The sequence below is a fragment of the Pan paniscus genome, chromosome 11 (assembly GCF_029289425.2).
Source record: "Pan paniscus chromosome 11, NHGRI_mPanPan1-v2.0_pri, whole genome shotgun sequence".
NCBI classification, from domain to species: domain Eukaryota; kingdom Metazoa; phylum Chordata; class Mammalia; order Primates; family Hominidae; genus Pan; species Pan paniscus.
The window spans coordinates 33,684,191-33,699,102 of record NC_073260.2 but is presented as its reverse complement, the minus strand read 5'-3'; the positions used below and the strand labels follow the sequence as shown (position 1 = coordinate 33,699,102).

The 14,912-nt window shown below is 43.3% G+C and overlaps 1 protein-coding gene and 1 pseudogene across 1 annotated transcript in view; one reads left to right on the top strand and one right to left on the bottom strand.

The window, feature by feature from the left end:
• Positions 1–14,912, top strand: part of TMEM38B (transmembrane protein 38B) — an 84,294-nt gene that overhangs the window by 5,626 nt on the left and 63,756 nt on the right. The window contains exon 2 of the mRNA XM_008963289.5: positions 5,437–5,593. Within this exon, the coding sequence (XP_008961537.2) occupies positions 5,437–5,593 (157 nt within the window). The remainder of the gene's footprint in view (positions 1–5,436; positions 5,594–14,912) is intronic.
• On the bottom strand, positions 10,035–12,806 carry LOC129398744 (serine/arginine-rich splicing factor 10-like; annotated as a pseudogene).

Below are 14,912 nucleotides of genomic sequence, written 5' to 3'. Positions count from 1 at the left end.
TCATACATAATTAATTTTAGCAAATATTCATTGAAACTCTGTATTGGGCATTATATTAGATGTTTAGGATACCGCCATGAAAGATGCTGTTATAGCCCTAAAGAGACTTATTGGTGCTTTTTCTTTATTTTTGATAGTGTCACATAAGGTTGCACTACCTTTTCTACACAATAATAGTAGCCATCATTGATTTTAGATACTGGGAGAACATTTCAGTATGTTAATTCTATTCCTCACACATTCCTGTAAGGTAGGTATTATTTAACTCATTTTATAGATGAGGAATAGTTTTAAGGGATAAAATAACCTCCCTTAAGTCACATGGTTTAGTAAATTATGGAGCTAGTTCTTGACTCCAGATCTGGTTAATTCCAAAATTTCTTACTATTCTGTGCCTTATCTTTGCATGACCATTTACTGTTCCTGGTTTCAATAATTAGCAATTTCTCAATAAGGTGTCACTTGACATGGTTATTTTCTCCAGTGATTTCTGTCGTTTCTATGAATTAAATCCTGGAATAAAGTTTGTCATTGTTCCTTTCCTGTAATCTGTGGGAGATGAAAGTTTGTAACTCTAGAATTTATCAGTTCTGGGCATCCTGGAAAGGTGGCAGCAGTGGTGGCAGCTGAGTTTTGCTATGTCTTTATGAGTCCCCATGTAAAAACAGGGAAAAGTGCAAAAGTCATAAATGTACAGCTCAGTGGATTTTCAAACACACCCATATGCAGATAAAAATAGAACATTTATGACACTCCCCAAAGCCCCTTTGTTACATGATTTAAAGAGCCAGAGGCCATGTGCACGGGTTCACATGGCCTGTGGAGGAAACACCTGAGCAGTGTTTTCTCCACAAGGGACTCAGTCTGGGCTCTAAAGAGCTCCTCCACCAAGTTTCTAAATTTTAATAATTTCAGCCTATTGTTCCCCCAGAGTAGTAACTGCTTTCTGGAACTGAACTCTGTGATAACGTAGTATTTACTTTTTGCCTTTTCAATAACCTAGTTAACAATTTTATACCTACTGAGTTCTATTTAAATAATGGTATTTTCTATCTCCTGACTGGACAGAAACCCAGGAGTAGGGTTTGAACTTCCTACTTTCTGGTTTGCATATATCTTATTAAGATAACTAAAGTACTTGCTACTTGCCACTCTTCAGACCCGGTCAGTGTAATGTCATCAGTGCAGCAGATCAGTGTGATGTGTGATCTCTCAATGTGATCAAAATCTCTGGACTATTTTAGAGAGCAAGAGTGTTAACATAGACCTGAAGCAAGACTGTAATGGTTGAACAAAGCACAAAGTGCTTCTGAGATTTTTTGCAAATTAATAGGAAGAAAGAAGCATTTGCTTCCAAGTTATAAGAATTGTGTTGATTTGACCCCGTAAAAATACTACATCTTGAATACTAGCTGCAATTAGAGTCACGACCTTTCTTTGTTTATAATTCATAGCTATTCTCCAAGATCCATCTGTCTTATATTTAGATCAAACAGGTAAGTTAGTGGAATGTGATAGCTATCACCACCTTTTTGTCTTTGGTTGTGGCACCAATTTCTGTGGTATTGTTTTTGGTTACTTTGTTGGTGAGGAGAGGAATATCTAGGGGCTTCTATGTGTTCCATTATACCATATTGCTCCTTATGCCATAAATCAGAGAATCTATATGGGCATTGAGTCAGTTGCCAAGTATGTCTGTTCTAATTACTCATTAAGGAACTGGGGAATAACTACAAGGTGAGTATGTGGATCTACCTGGCCCACTATGATTCAAACTTGATCTAAGGCTGGGTGCAGTGGCTCACGCCTGTAATCCCAGCACTTTGGGAGGCTGAGGCAGGAGGATCACTTGAGGCCAGAAGTTTGAGACCAGCCTGGCCAACATAGTGAGACCGCATCTCTGAAAAAATTAAAAAAAATTTAAAAACCAAAAAAATCCCCCAAACTTGATCTAAAACTCCTTGAATTGTGTCATAGGTAATCTGTAAGCCTCTGTTGCCTATGCGATTATTTTTAAATAATTTTGATGAAAAAGCATACTTGAGGCATATAGGATATGTTGTTCATTTTTCTCTCTTTTTAAAAAGAAGATAAATCTATAAAGGGGAAAGACTAAAGCAAAAGTAAACTAATATGCAATTTAAAAATATGTAATATGTAGAGTTGAAGTTTTAAGAAGGCTAGAACATTCCCATGCTTCTTTCTAGAAGTTATGTCAGACACTAGCAAGTTGAATGTCAACTGTTTTGAAAATAGCTACAGTGCACGTAGTTCTTAAAAACAGGGACACACTCTGGAACTAAAATAGACTGAGTACAAGAAAATAAAGAAGTCATGTATGCAGTGCATTAACAAAATATCTTTCTAACTTTTGTTATAACTGTAAGTTCATAAAACTATTAAGCGTAGTCTAATGATTCATTTTGCCAGAATTTGGGATTATTTTGTAGATGTGATTTTAAGTGTATTTATGGAAGTACAGTGTGACTTTATTTTTCTTTGTAGCTTTCATTTCATGATGAAGTTATTTATTTATTTATTTATTTTTGATACAGGGTCTCACTCTGTTGTCTAGGCTGAGTGCATTGGCACTATCAGCTCACTGCAGCCTGGAACTCCTGGGCTCAGTGATTCTTCCACTTTAGCCTCCTGAGTAGCTGAGACTACAAGTGTGTACTATCAAGCCTGGCTAATTTTTTATATTTTGTGGAGACGGGAGTCTTGCTATGTTGCTCAAGCTGGTGTCGACCTCCTGGACTCAAGCAATCCTCCCAGCTCGGCCTCCCAAACCAAAGTGTTGTGATTGCAGGTGTGAGCCACCATGCCTGGCTGAAAGTATTTTGATATTAAAGTTCATATGTAATTATTTGCATTTTAAACATCTTATATTTGGAATTAGATTTAGGTCTCAATGTGACAAATGTTGCTAAGAATTTTGGGGAAAATAATTCTATTGATAGCGTATTTCAAACATCTTAAGGTAGGACAGAGAAATTTCTTTTTTCTCTTCTAAATGCCAGTACATTAAAATAAAATGATTTGAGTTGGAAGCCAGGTGTGGTGGCTCATGCCTGTAATCCCAGCACTTTGGGAGGCTGAGGCGGGTGAATCTCTTGAGGCCAGGAGTTCCAGATCAGCCTGGCCAACATGGCGGAACTCTGTCTCTACTAAAAATACAAAAATTATTTCCAGTTTCATCCATGTCCCTACAAAGGACATGAACTCATCATTTTTTATGGCTGCATAGTATTCCATGGTGTATATGTGCCACATTTTCTTAATCCAGTCTATCATTGTTGGACATTTGGGTTGGTTCCAAGTCTTTGCTATTGTGAATAGTGCTGCAATAAACATACGTGTGCATGTGTCTTTATAGCAGCATGATTTATAGTCCTTTGGGTATATACCCAGTAATGGGATGGCTGGGTCAAATGGTATTTCCAGTTCTAGATCCCTGAGGAATCGCCACACTGACTTCCACAATGGTTGAACTAGTTTACAGTCCCACCAACAGTGTAAAAGTGTTCCTATTTCTCCACATCCTCTCCAGCACCTGTTGTTTCCTGACTTTTTAATGATTGCCATTCTAACTGGTGTGAGATGGTATCTCATTGTGGTTTTGATTTGCATTTCTCTGATGGCCAGTGATGATGAGCATTTTTTCATGTGTTTTTTGGCTGCATAGATGTCATCTTTTGAGAAGTGTCTGTTCATGTCCTTCGCCCACTTTTTGATGGGGTTGTTTGTTTTTTTCTTGTAAATTTGTTTGAGTTCATTGTAGATTCTGATGAAATTGGAAATCATCATTCTCAGTAAACTATCGCAAGAACAAAAACCAAACACCGCATATTCTCACTCATAGGTGGGAATTGAACAATGAGATCACATGGACACAGGAAGGGGAATATCACACTTTGGGGACTGTTGTGGGGTAGGGGGAGGGGGGAGGGATAGCATCAGGCGATATACCTAATGCTAGATGACGAGTTAGTGGGTTCAGTGCACCAGCATGGCACATGTATACATATGTAACTAACCTGCACAATGTGCACATGTACCCTAAAACTTAAAGTATAAAAAAAAAATACAAAAATTAGCCTGGTGTGGTGGCGCATGCCTATAATCCCAGCTACTTGGGAGGCTGAGGCTTGAGACTTGCTTGAACTCAAGATGCTGAGGTTGCAGTGAGCCGAGATCATTCCACTGCACTCCAGCCTTGGCAACAGAGCGAGACCCTGTCTCAAAATAAATAAATAAGTAATTAAGTAAATAAATAAATATAGTTTGAGTTAGAGACATTGTTCATATCTAGAATGTTTTATTGGCCTTTTTTTTTGGGTGTTTTTTGACTTTGACATTTAAAAAATATAAGCCAGTTGTTGTTTGTTGTTTGTTTTTGTTTTCTCAGAGTAGCCCTCAGTTTGGGTTCGTCTGATTCGATTAGTTCAGGTTGTATATTTTTGTTAGAAATACCACAGAAGTGGCAGAGCTCGGTGGCTCACGCCTGTAATTCCAGCACTTTGGGAGGCCGAGGTGGGTGGATCACCAGATCAGGAGTTTGAGACCAGCCTGGCCAACATAGTGAAACCCCGTCTCTACTAAAAATACAAAAATTAGCTGGGTATGGTGGCAGGCGCCTGTAGTCCCAGCTACTTGGGAGGCTGAGGCAGGGGAATTGCTTGAACCCAGGAGATGGAGGTTGTGGTGAGCCAAGATCGCATCACTGCACTCCAGCCTGGGGAACAGAGCGAGACTCTGTCTCAAAGTAAAAAAAAAAAAAGAGATACCACAGAAGTGATGATGTGTTCTCAGTGTATCATATCAGGAGTCACTTGATGTTATTTACAGTGATGTCTGCAAGGTTTCCCCCACTCTCAAGTTATTATTTTCCTCTACAATTAATAAGTAATTAGTTAAGACTCGTGTTGAGGTAGTATAAATATCTATTCCTAAGAAACCTTTCACCTTTAGGTTTATTTTGTTACTCTGTTTCTCACCTGTCTTGTTGAAAGCTTAGTTTATTTATTTCAGCTTCTTTATTTTCCAATATACTTAAGATTGTAAATTTTTCTTAATAAATCACTTTGACATATTGTCTGGAAGTACTTACTGTAGGGTTTGGGATGGAAGGAGACAATAAGTGAGAATATCGTTTATAATAATCCATTACTAGGAAACTGGCAATGACAGCCTAAACAGAACAGAGTATTTTAAAGGTGCCAAAGTGCCAAAAATCACCCATTAACAAAATGTTTCCAGTCTTGCTTTAAAGAATAAAAGATATGATTTTTAATGATTTTGACTGGCACACCTATGAATAATAGTTGTTGAAAATTATGAATTTAAGAAGTTTATTTGTTTAGTGCAACTTGTACTTTGGGGCTTGTTTAATAAATGTATAATGATCACAGACCATATTTTACTTTACCATTTCAGGAGCAGCTGCATTGGCATGGAAGAATCCTATTTCAAGCTGGTTTACTGCTATGCTCCACTGTTTTGGTGGAGGAATTTTATCCTGTCTACTGCTTGCAGAGCCTCCATTGAAGTTTCTTGCAAACCACACTAACATATTACTGGCATCTTCAATCTGGTAAGCTGCCAGTATGGTGACCTATGTGACATTTAAACAATTGTGTTGTAAATTGTTAGTAAAATGAATTTTTTTTCTTTGAACAATATTTTATGTGCTTGAAAAGTTAATGCATCTGCAAGGAAGGAACCCAAATAATGCTAAAGGGTTTTTTTTTTTTTCTTTTTTTGAGACGGAGTCTCGCTCTGTTGCAATGGCATAATCTTGGCTCACTGCAACCTCCACCTCCTGGGTTCAAGTGATTCTTCTGCCTCAACCTCTGGAGTAGCTGGAATTACAGCACCCGCCCTCACGCATGCTAATTTTTGTATTTTTGTAGAGACGGGGTTTCACCATGTTGGCCAGGCTGGTCTTGAACTGACCTGAGGTGATCTGCCCGCCTTGGCCTCCCAAAGTGCTGGGATTACAGGCGTGAGCCACCGCACCCAGCCATGCCAAAGGCTTTAAGTGTAAAGTATATCTCTTTCTTTTTTATTTTCCCTTATCTTCTCCCAGAAGCAATTATTGTCTGCCATTGTCTTATGTACCTTTTTTGTTGTTGTTGAGACATAGTCTTGCTATGTGCAAGACTGCAAGTGCAGTGGCGCGCTCTCAGCTTGTTGCGGGACGCAGAGGATTAGAGAGACCAGTATGGGTGAATACAGGAGGATATTTATTGTGAGGTACACACCGGCTCAGTGGATTTACCTCCAAAAAACTGGGCCTTGAATAAAGACAGAGCGAGGTTTTTATAAGCGGGCTTATAAGAGCAAAACAAAGGTAGTTAATCATATAGTGCATAACTTGTGGCCTTGCATAGCTGGTGGCCTTTTAGCTGTGTCAAAAGAAAAACAAGAACTGGCTAAATACAGGCATTTGTAAAACACCATTATGCTTAAGAGGCAAGGGAAAGGAGTAACAATAAAGGAATTTGTCTTTCTCTCTCTTTTTTTTTTCCTTAACCTTGCTCTGGAGGGGGCGGGGGTGTCTGGAGCCCATTCCTCTGTCCTTGGCTTTTTGGACAGTGTTATAACTGTTCTTGAATTGAGCTGCTAAGCAGAGGAACACTTTTTTTTTTTTTCTTTTTAACCCTTATTACAGGCTCACTGCAACCTCCACCTCCTGGGTTCAAGCGATTCTCCTGTCTCAGCCTCCCAAGTGGCTGAGATTACAGGCATGTGCCACCACATCTGGCTAATTTTCTGTATATTTAGTAGAGACGGGGTTTCACAATGTTGGCCAGGCTGTTCTCAAACTTCTGATGTCAAGTGATCTGCCCCTCTCAGCCTCCCAAAGTGCTGAGATTACAGGCATGAGCCACCATGCCCAGCCTGTCTTATGTATCTTTAATAGAAGCATTTCCAATATGAAAGGGCATTAAGTATTTGGCCCTAGAGTTTATCTTGTGAACCTAACTGATACACGCAGATATACAACATGATAAAATCATGTATGTGACCAACTGAAACTAACCAAAAAGTCCAAATAATTATGGCTCATATTTAATTATTCTTCTCATACTCTGTTGATTTTATGAGATCTTTAAATTTTATAATTTTGAAGTGAAGAAAAAAATGTTACCCGGAATTGCTTTGAATTCTTGCAAATCCAAATTCGTTATCCTTAAGAGGATTGATCCATCAAGTTTAAAAAAATCTATAATAAAAATTATAGTTTTTTTTATGTATAAAGCAGAAACTGTTTTCTGTTAAGAACCATATCATTAAATATATAACAGGAACACTTACAGTTCATTTTTATTGTGATAATTTTAAAATGAATATGTCCAGTTCTAAAAGGGATATTACAAATAATAGTAGCAATGGGAAAAAGTAATCCTGGGAACCTATGGCAGTGTTGAGTTGTTACGATATGTCAGTTAAGTTCTTTATATTCATTGTCATATTTAATCAGAGGAGTACTATAAGGTAGCTATTATTATTTCCATTTGACAAATGATAAAATTGAGGCATAGGGAAATGCTGCTATAACTTTCTTGTCTAGTAAGTGGTTGAGCTAGAATCAAAACAAGAAGTTTTTAACTTTAGAGTCTTCACACTTTGTAGCCACTATCTCTCACAGATTTGTTTAACCATCTCTTAAAGTGTAGTCTTCCAGTTGCTATGTGTTTTAAAAAACTTTCCCAAAGACTTTTATTTCTATAACAATATTTTTAAAAGTTATTAGCATTTTGGAAGAATTTTTTGATGTGTATAAAAGGAAGATATCCAGAATTTGATACTTTCTGTTATTTCTACTTCTGTTCCTATAATACTAACCTCCTGGATGATTGCAGGAGCTTCCTAAGTGGTCTTGCTGCTTCTTTGATTATCCCTTTGAGTCTATTCTTTATTCTTCATGGAGCAGACAAAATTATTACAGTTGGCCTTCTATACCCATGGGTTTTGCATGCTTGAATTCAACCAGCTGCAGATCAAAAATATTTGGAAAAAAATCCAATAAAAAATAACAATGCGACAATAAAAATAATGCAAATAATAATGTGTAACAACTATTTGTATAGTATTTACACTGTATTAGGTATTATAAATAATCTAGAGATGATTTAAAGTGTAGTGGAGGATGTGTGTAGGTTATGTACAAATCCTCTGCTATTTTATATAGGGGCTCTCACATTCACAGATTTTGAAGGAGAATCCTGAAACCAGTCCCCTACAGATACTGAGGGACAACTTAAGTTAGAACATGTCACTCATGTGCTCAGTAATTTCTTATCTTATTAAGAACAATATCCCAAACTTTTACCATGGCCTGTAAAACCCTGCAAAATATTCGCTTTCACTTTCTTTTATGTAACGTCTTACAACTCTATTCTTGCTCAGTTTGCTCTAGTCACATGAGCTTTGCTATTTCTTGAATGTTCCAACGTAAGGTATTCTTCTACCTCAATGCCTTTGTACTTGCTTTCTTCTCTTTGTAATCTTTTTTTCCTCAGAAGTCTCATATTTTGTTTTATCAGAGAGGCCTTCCCTGACTAAAGTAGCACCTCCTCTCCCATGACTATCACATCATCCTTCTTTATTTTTCTTCTTAGAATTATTGCTATCCAACATGTTATCTGTTGATTTTTTTTTTATGTTGCTCTAACTATACTGGAATAATAGCCCATCAGAGAGTGAGCCATCATGCCTGGCCCCTGGCTAATGTTTAACATTTTTATATTTGTTGAGATGAGGTCTCACTATGTTTCCCACGTTGGCTATTTTTTTTTTTTTTTTACTGTCAAAGTTATTTATTCACTATACATAGAACATGTCCCCTATAAAATGTACATGTAAATCACTAAAAAGTAAAATTTGGTGAACATTTTCTCAATTACAGAACATACTACATCAGTTGGGATAATAGCTGTCTACCTTAAAATAATCTAATTATAGCACCCAGTCTCCTTTATATCTAATGCAAAGTTAAATACTTATTTTGGGGGTTATTTCCTAGTATGTGTTTGGTGAGGCTGAGTAAACAATTTAATATAACTCCAGTATATTACAGTCACTGCACAATAAATCAGTTTATTACAGATTAAAACAAATCATTTTTAAATTATTTGTAATAATGGGATCAGACAAACACTGGGTAATTTTAAATGGCATATAACCACACAATTACTTATCTTTGATAGTATATTGGGTTCTATAATTATATTAAGATATGAATGGTGTAAAATATTGTAACGAATAATACATCTCAAACAAGACAATTAGGCCATACTGTAATCATTCACTAGATTGTACTCAGTAGACATTTACTGAATAAGGGAATTATCTATTTTTCTCCTCAATTAACCAGTACAATGTTTTGCCCACAGTGTCAGCGCTCAATAAATATTTGCTGAACATACTGACTAGGATAGAGGTGAGAAGAGATGGGCCCTCTTAGCTGGATGTCGAATATAATTGGAATTTACCTGGGAAGGAGAGTAGTTAAGGAAGATGTAAACTGCATGTGGTGTACAAGTAAATAAACGCAGATGCCAACAAAGCAAATGATTAAGCAGAAAACACTGACAACAAAATAAACAAAGGCAAGATTTGCCAATAATGGCGAAAATGGAACTTTTATATTGGACCATACCTTTTCCCACCTAAATCAGTTTGAGGCAGACCAACAGAGGCACTGTAAGAGACTACGGCTGTCTTCCTTGATATTCAGACATCCTAGTTTCCAATAATTTATTATGGACCTATTACCCATGAATCAGTACACACTTATTCATATTTAGGGATTAGTTTCCGCAAGTACAAAGTTGAATGTCCTTTTATTTGTCCTAAAATGCTTACTTTCAAACTTGAGGGGACTTCAATTATTCCATGTAGTTTTTGATAACATTCTTTTATCTTTTCAGACCAGAGTCAAAATATTTGGACAGTATTCATACTGCAGCACCTTCCACACACCCCTTTGTCACTTGAACTGCCCTTCTTTGGTTCTTTTTCCACTTTCAGATCTTTCTTGAAGTCTAGTAAGCACAACTGTACTGGATATTCCAGCTACAGTTTGGTCTGTCATTGTCGGAATGGCTTCTGCTACTCTGTGGTCTTCCAGCCAGTCTATTTCTAGGATTATATGATCTTCTATAGTTGTTATGAAAAGACTGACTTCTTGATCTCCTTCTTTCATAACTTCGGCTTCTAGGACGTCTGTATCTGTCATAATCATCATAGCGTGAAGAACTGTACATATTCCTCCCTTCCTTGGCTTTCATCTGATTTGGTGTCTTCCGATCCCCCTGGGCAAACTGTATTTCAATCTGCCCTCCACAAATCCACTTTCTGTCCTAATTATATAAAGTGTCTTCAGCATCACGAACACCCTCAAATTGAACAGAAGCAAATCCTCTCTTGGACGTTGAGTGTGGAAATCAAGTGGAACATACACATCAACTATAGGATCATAACGACCAAATTCACACCGTAAATCTTCAGACCTGGTGTCGTTGGCTATGTTCCTGACAAACAGAGACGTGTTGGGGGGACGGCAGGTAGCGGGACATGAAGGCTGCGTGTCTCCACTAGGTGCACTAACGGGCCCAGCAAACCGTCCATGGCTCTGGCTGCCAAGCCTCAGACACACACAGCCAGAGGGCTCCGCTATGGCAACCGCCTCTTTTCCTGAGACTTCACTCCCACCTCCACTGCCCACCTCCTACCTCTGCGCAAAGCTGGGACCATAGTGGTTCTTTCCCGCAAGATCACCAGGCAGCTGGTGATTTTTTTAAATGCAAAATTTCAAGTAATACTGAATTAGGTACAAAAAGTATTTATAAAGTTATGCAAAATAGAATTGTGATATAATGAAGTTATATATCCATCATTTAGATTAGGAAAAAAATTGTCACTTAAATAAATCTTTGTATTAAAAAGTGAAAATAGCTGGGCACGGTAGCTCAGGCGTGTAATCCCAGCACTTTGGGAGGCCGAGGTGGGCGTATCACCTGAGGTCAGGAGTTTGAAACCAGCCTGGCCAACATGGTGAAACCCTGTCTCTACTAAAATTACAAAAATTAGCTGAGCGTGGTGGCCTGTGCCTGTAGTCCCAGCTACTTGGGAGGCTGAGGCAGGAGAACAGCTTGAACCTGGGAGGTGGGGGTTGCAGTGAACCGAGATCGTGCCACTGCACTCCAGCCTCAGTAACAGACCTAGACTCTGTCTCAAAAAAAAAGAAAAGAAAAGAAAAAGGAAAATACAGAAAACCACAAAGCCAAACATAAGACCTAATGAATTATTATAGGGTACATCCTTGTAACCACTACCCAAATCAAGAAATACAACTTTGCGCCTGGGACAGTTGCTCATGCCTGTAATCCCAGCACTTTGGGAGGCTGAGGCATCGCTTGAGCCCAGGAGTTCGAACAACATGGTAAAACCTGGTCTCTACCAAAAAGTAGCTGAGTGTAGTGACGCATGCCTGTAGTCCCAGCTATTTGGAAGGCTGAAGTGGGAGAATCACCTGAACCCTGGAAGTCGAGGCTGCAGTGAGCTGTGATTGCACCACTGCACTCCAGCCTGCACGTAGGAGTGAGACCCTGTCTCCAAAAAAAAAAAAAAAAGAAAAGAAAAGAAATACAACTTTGTCACTTACCTCCTTATCTTAGAAGTCCTTTTTGTGTGTCCCATTCCAATCATAACCCCCTTCTCTCTCTTTTTTTTCTGGAGACGGAGTCTTGCTCTGTTGCCCAGGTTGGAGTGGAGTGGCTCTCGGCTCACTGCATTTTCTGCCTCCCAGGTTCTTTTTTTTTTTTTTTTTTTTTTATTTTTTATTTTTTATTTTTTATTTTTATTTTTTATTGATCATTCTTGGGTGTTTCTCACAGAGGGGGATTTGGCAGGGTCACAGGACAATAGTGGAGGGAAGGTCAGCAGATAAACAAGTGAACAAAGTTCTCTGGTTTTCCTAGGCAGAGGACCCTGCCGCCTTCCGCAGTGTTTGTGTCCCTGGGTACTTGAGACTAGGGAGTGGTGATGACTCTTAACGAACATGCTGCCTTCAAGCATCTGTCCAACAAAGCACATCTTGCACCGCCCTTAATCCATTCAACCCTGAGTGGATACAGCACATGTTTCAGAGAGCACAGGGTTGGGGGTAAGGTCACAGATCAACAGGATCCCAAGGCAGAATTTTTCTTAGTACAGAACAAAATGAAAAGTCTCCCATGTCTACCTCTTTCTACACAGACACGGCAACCATCCGATTTCTCAATCTTTTCCCCACCTTTCCCCCCTTTCCATTCCACAAAACCTCCATTGTCTTCATGGCCCGTTCTCAATGAGCTGTTGAGTACACCTCCCAGATGGGGTGGTGGCCGGGCAGAGGAGCTCCTCACTTCCCAGTAGGGGCGGCCGGGCAGAAGCGCCCCTCACCTCCCGGACGGGGCGGCTGGCCGGGCGGGGGGCTGACCCCCCCCACCTCCCTCCCGGACGGGGTGGCTGGCCGGGCGGGGGGCTGACCCCCATCTCCCTCCCGGACAGGGCAGCTGGCCGGGCAGAGGGGCTCCTCACTTCCCAGTAGGGGCGGCCGGGCAGAGGCACCCCTCACTTCCCCGACGGGGCGGCTGGCCCGGCGGGGGGCTGACCCCCCCACCTCCCTACTGGACGGGGCAGCTGGCCGGGCAGAGGGGCTCCTCACTTCCCAGTAGGGGCGGCCGGGCAGAGGCGCCCCTCACCTCCCGGACAGGGCGGCTGGCCGGGCGGGGGGCTGATCCCCCCACCTCCCTCCCGGACGGGGCGGCTGGCCAGGCGGGGGGCTGACCCCCCCACCTCCCTCCCGGACATGGCGGCTGGCCTGGCGGGGGGCTGACCCCCCCACCTCCCTCCCGGACGGGGCGGCTGGCCGGGCGGGGGGCTGACCCCCCCACCTCCCTCCCGGACGGGGCGGCTGGCCGGGCGGGGGGCTGACCCCCCCACCTCCCTCCCAGACAGAGCGGCTGGCTGAGCAGAGGGGCTCCTCACTTCCCAGTAGGGGCGGCCGGGCAGAGGCGCCCCTCACCTCCCAGACGGGGCGGCTGGCCAGGCGGGGGGCTAGCCCCCCCACCTCCCTCCCAGACGGGGCGGCTGGCCGGGCAGGGGGCTGATCCCCCCACCTCTCTCCCGGACGGGGCGGCTGGCCGGGCGGGGGGCTGACCCCCCCACCTCCCTCCCGGATGGGGCGGCTGGCCGGGCGGGGGGCTGACCCCCCCACCTCCCTCCCGGACGGGGCGGCTGGCCGGGCAGAGGGGCTCCTCACTTCCCAGTAGGGGCGGCCGGGCAGAGTCATCCCTCACCTCCCGGACGGGGCGGCTGGCCAGGCAGGGGGCTGACCCCCCCACCTCCCTCCCGGACGGAGCGGCTGGCCAGGCAGAGGGGCTCCTCACTTCCCAGTAGGGGCGGCCGGGCAGAGGCGCCCCTCGCCTCCCGGACAGGGCGGCTGGCCGGGTGGGGGGCTGACCCCCCCACCTCCCTCCCGGACGAGGAGGGAGGACGCTCCTCACTTCTCAGACAGGGTGGCTGCCGGGCGGAGGGGCTCCTCACTTCTCAGACGGGGCGGTTGCCAGGCAGAGCGTCTCCTCACTTCTCAGACGGGGCGGCCGGGCAGAGACGCCCCTCACATCCCGGACGGGGCGGCAGGGCAGAGGCGCTCCCCACATCTCAGACGATGGGCGGCTGGGCAGAGACGCTCCTCACTTCCCAGATGTGATGGCGGCCGGGAAGAGGCGCTCCCCACCTCCCAGATGGGATGGCGGCCGGGCAGAGACGTCCCCCACCCTCCAGACTGGGCAGCCAGGCAGAGGGGCTCCCCACATCCCAGACGATGGGCGGTCAGGCGGAGACGCTCCTCACCTCTCAGACGGGGCGGCCGCCAGGCAGAGGCTGCAATCTCGGCACTCAGGGAGGCCAAGGCAGGCGGCTGGGAGGTGGTTGTAGCGAGCCGAGATCACGCCACTGCACTCCAGCCGGGGCGCCATTGAGCACCGAGTTAACGAGACTCCGTCTGCAATCCCGGCACCCCGGGAGGCCGAGGCCGGCAGATCACTCACGGCTAGGAGCTGGAGACCAGCCCGGCTGACACATCGAAACCCCGTCTCCACCAAAAAAACACGAAAACCAGTCAGGCGTGGCGGCGCGCGCCCGCAATCGCAGGCACCCGGCAGGCTGAGGCAGGAGAACCGGGCAGGGAGGCTGCAGTGAGCTGAGATGGCAGCAGCACCGTCCAGCCTCGGCTCGGCATCAGAGGGAGACCGTGGAAAGAGGGGAGAGGGAGAGGGAGAGGGAGAGGGAGAGGGCGCCTCCCAGGTTCAAGCAGTTCTTCTGCCTCAGCCTCCTGAGTAGCTGGGACTAAAGGTGCATGACACTATGCCCAGTTAATTTTTCTATTTTTAGTGCAGTCGGGGTTTCACCACGTTGGCCAGGCTGGTCTCGAATTCCTGAGCTCAAGTGACCTGCCTGCATTGGCCTCCCAAGGTGCTGGGATTACAGGCTTGAGCCACTGTGCCCGACCGACTTCCCACTTTAAATAACCATTATGATAACATACCAGTATCCTGACTTTTATGGTAATCACTTTTTTGAATATTTTAATAATTTTATCACTCAGTGCTTATCCTTAGATACTATAGTTTAGTCATGCCTATTCAAAAATTTCATTTGTTTCTTAAGCTTTTTAAAAAAATGGTTACCCCTTCATTTCTTTCTTTTCCTTAAACTTTATCTGTTGAAGAACCAGAGCCAGTCGATTTGCAGTTTTACATAGTCCAGAGTTTGCTGATTGCATAATCATGGTATAGATCATTATATTCTTCTGTTCTTTGTGTTTCCTCACAGTTGGAAGATTGATGCAGAATCCA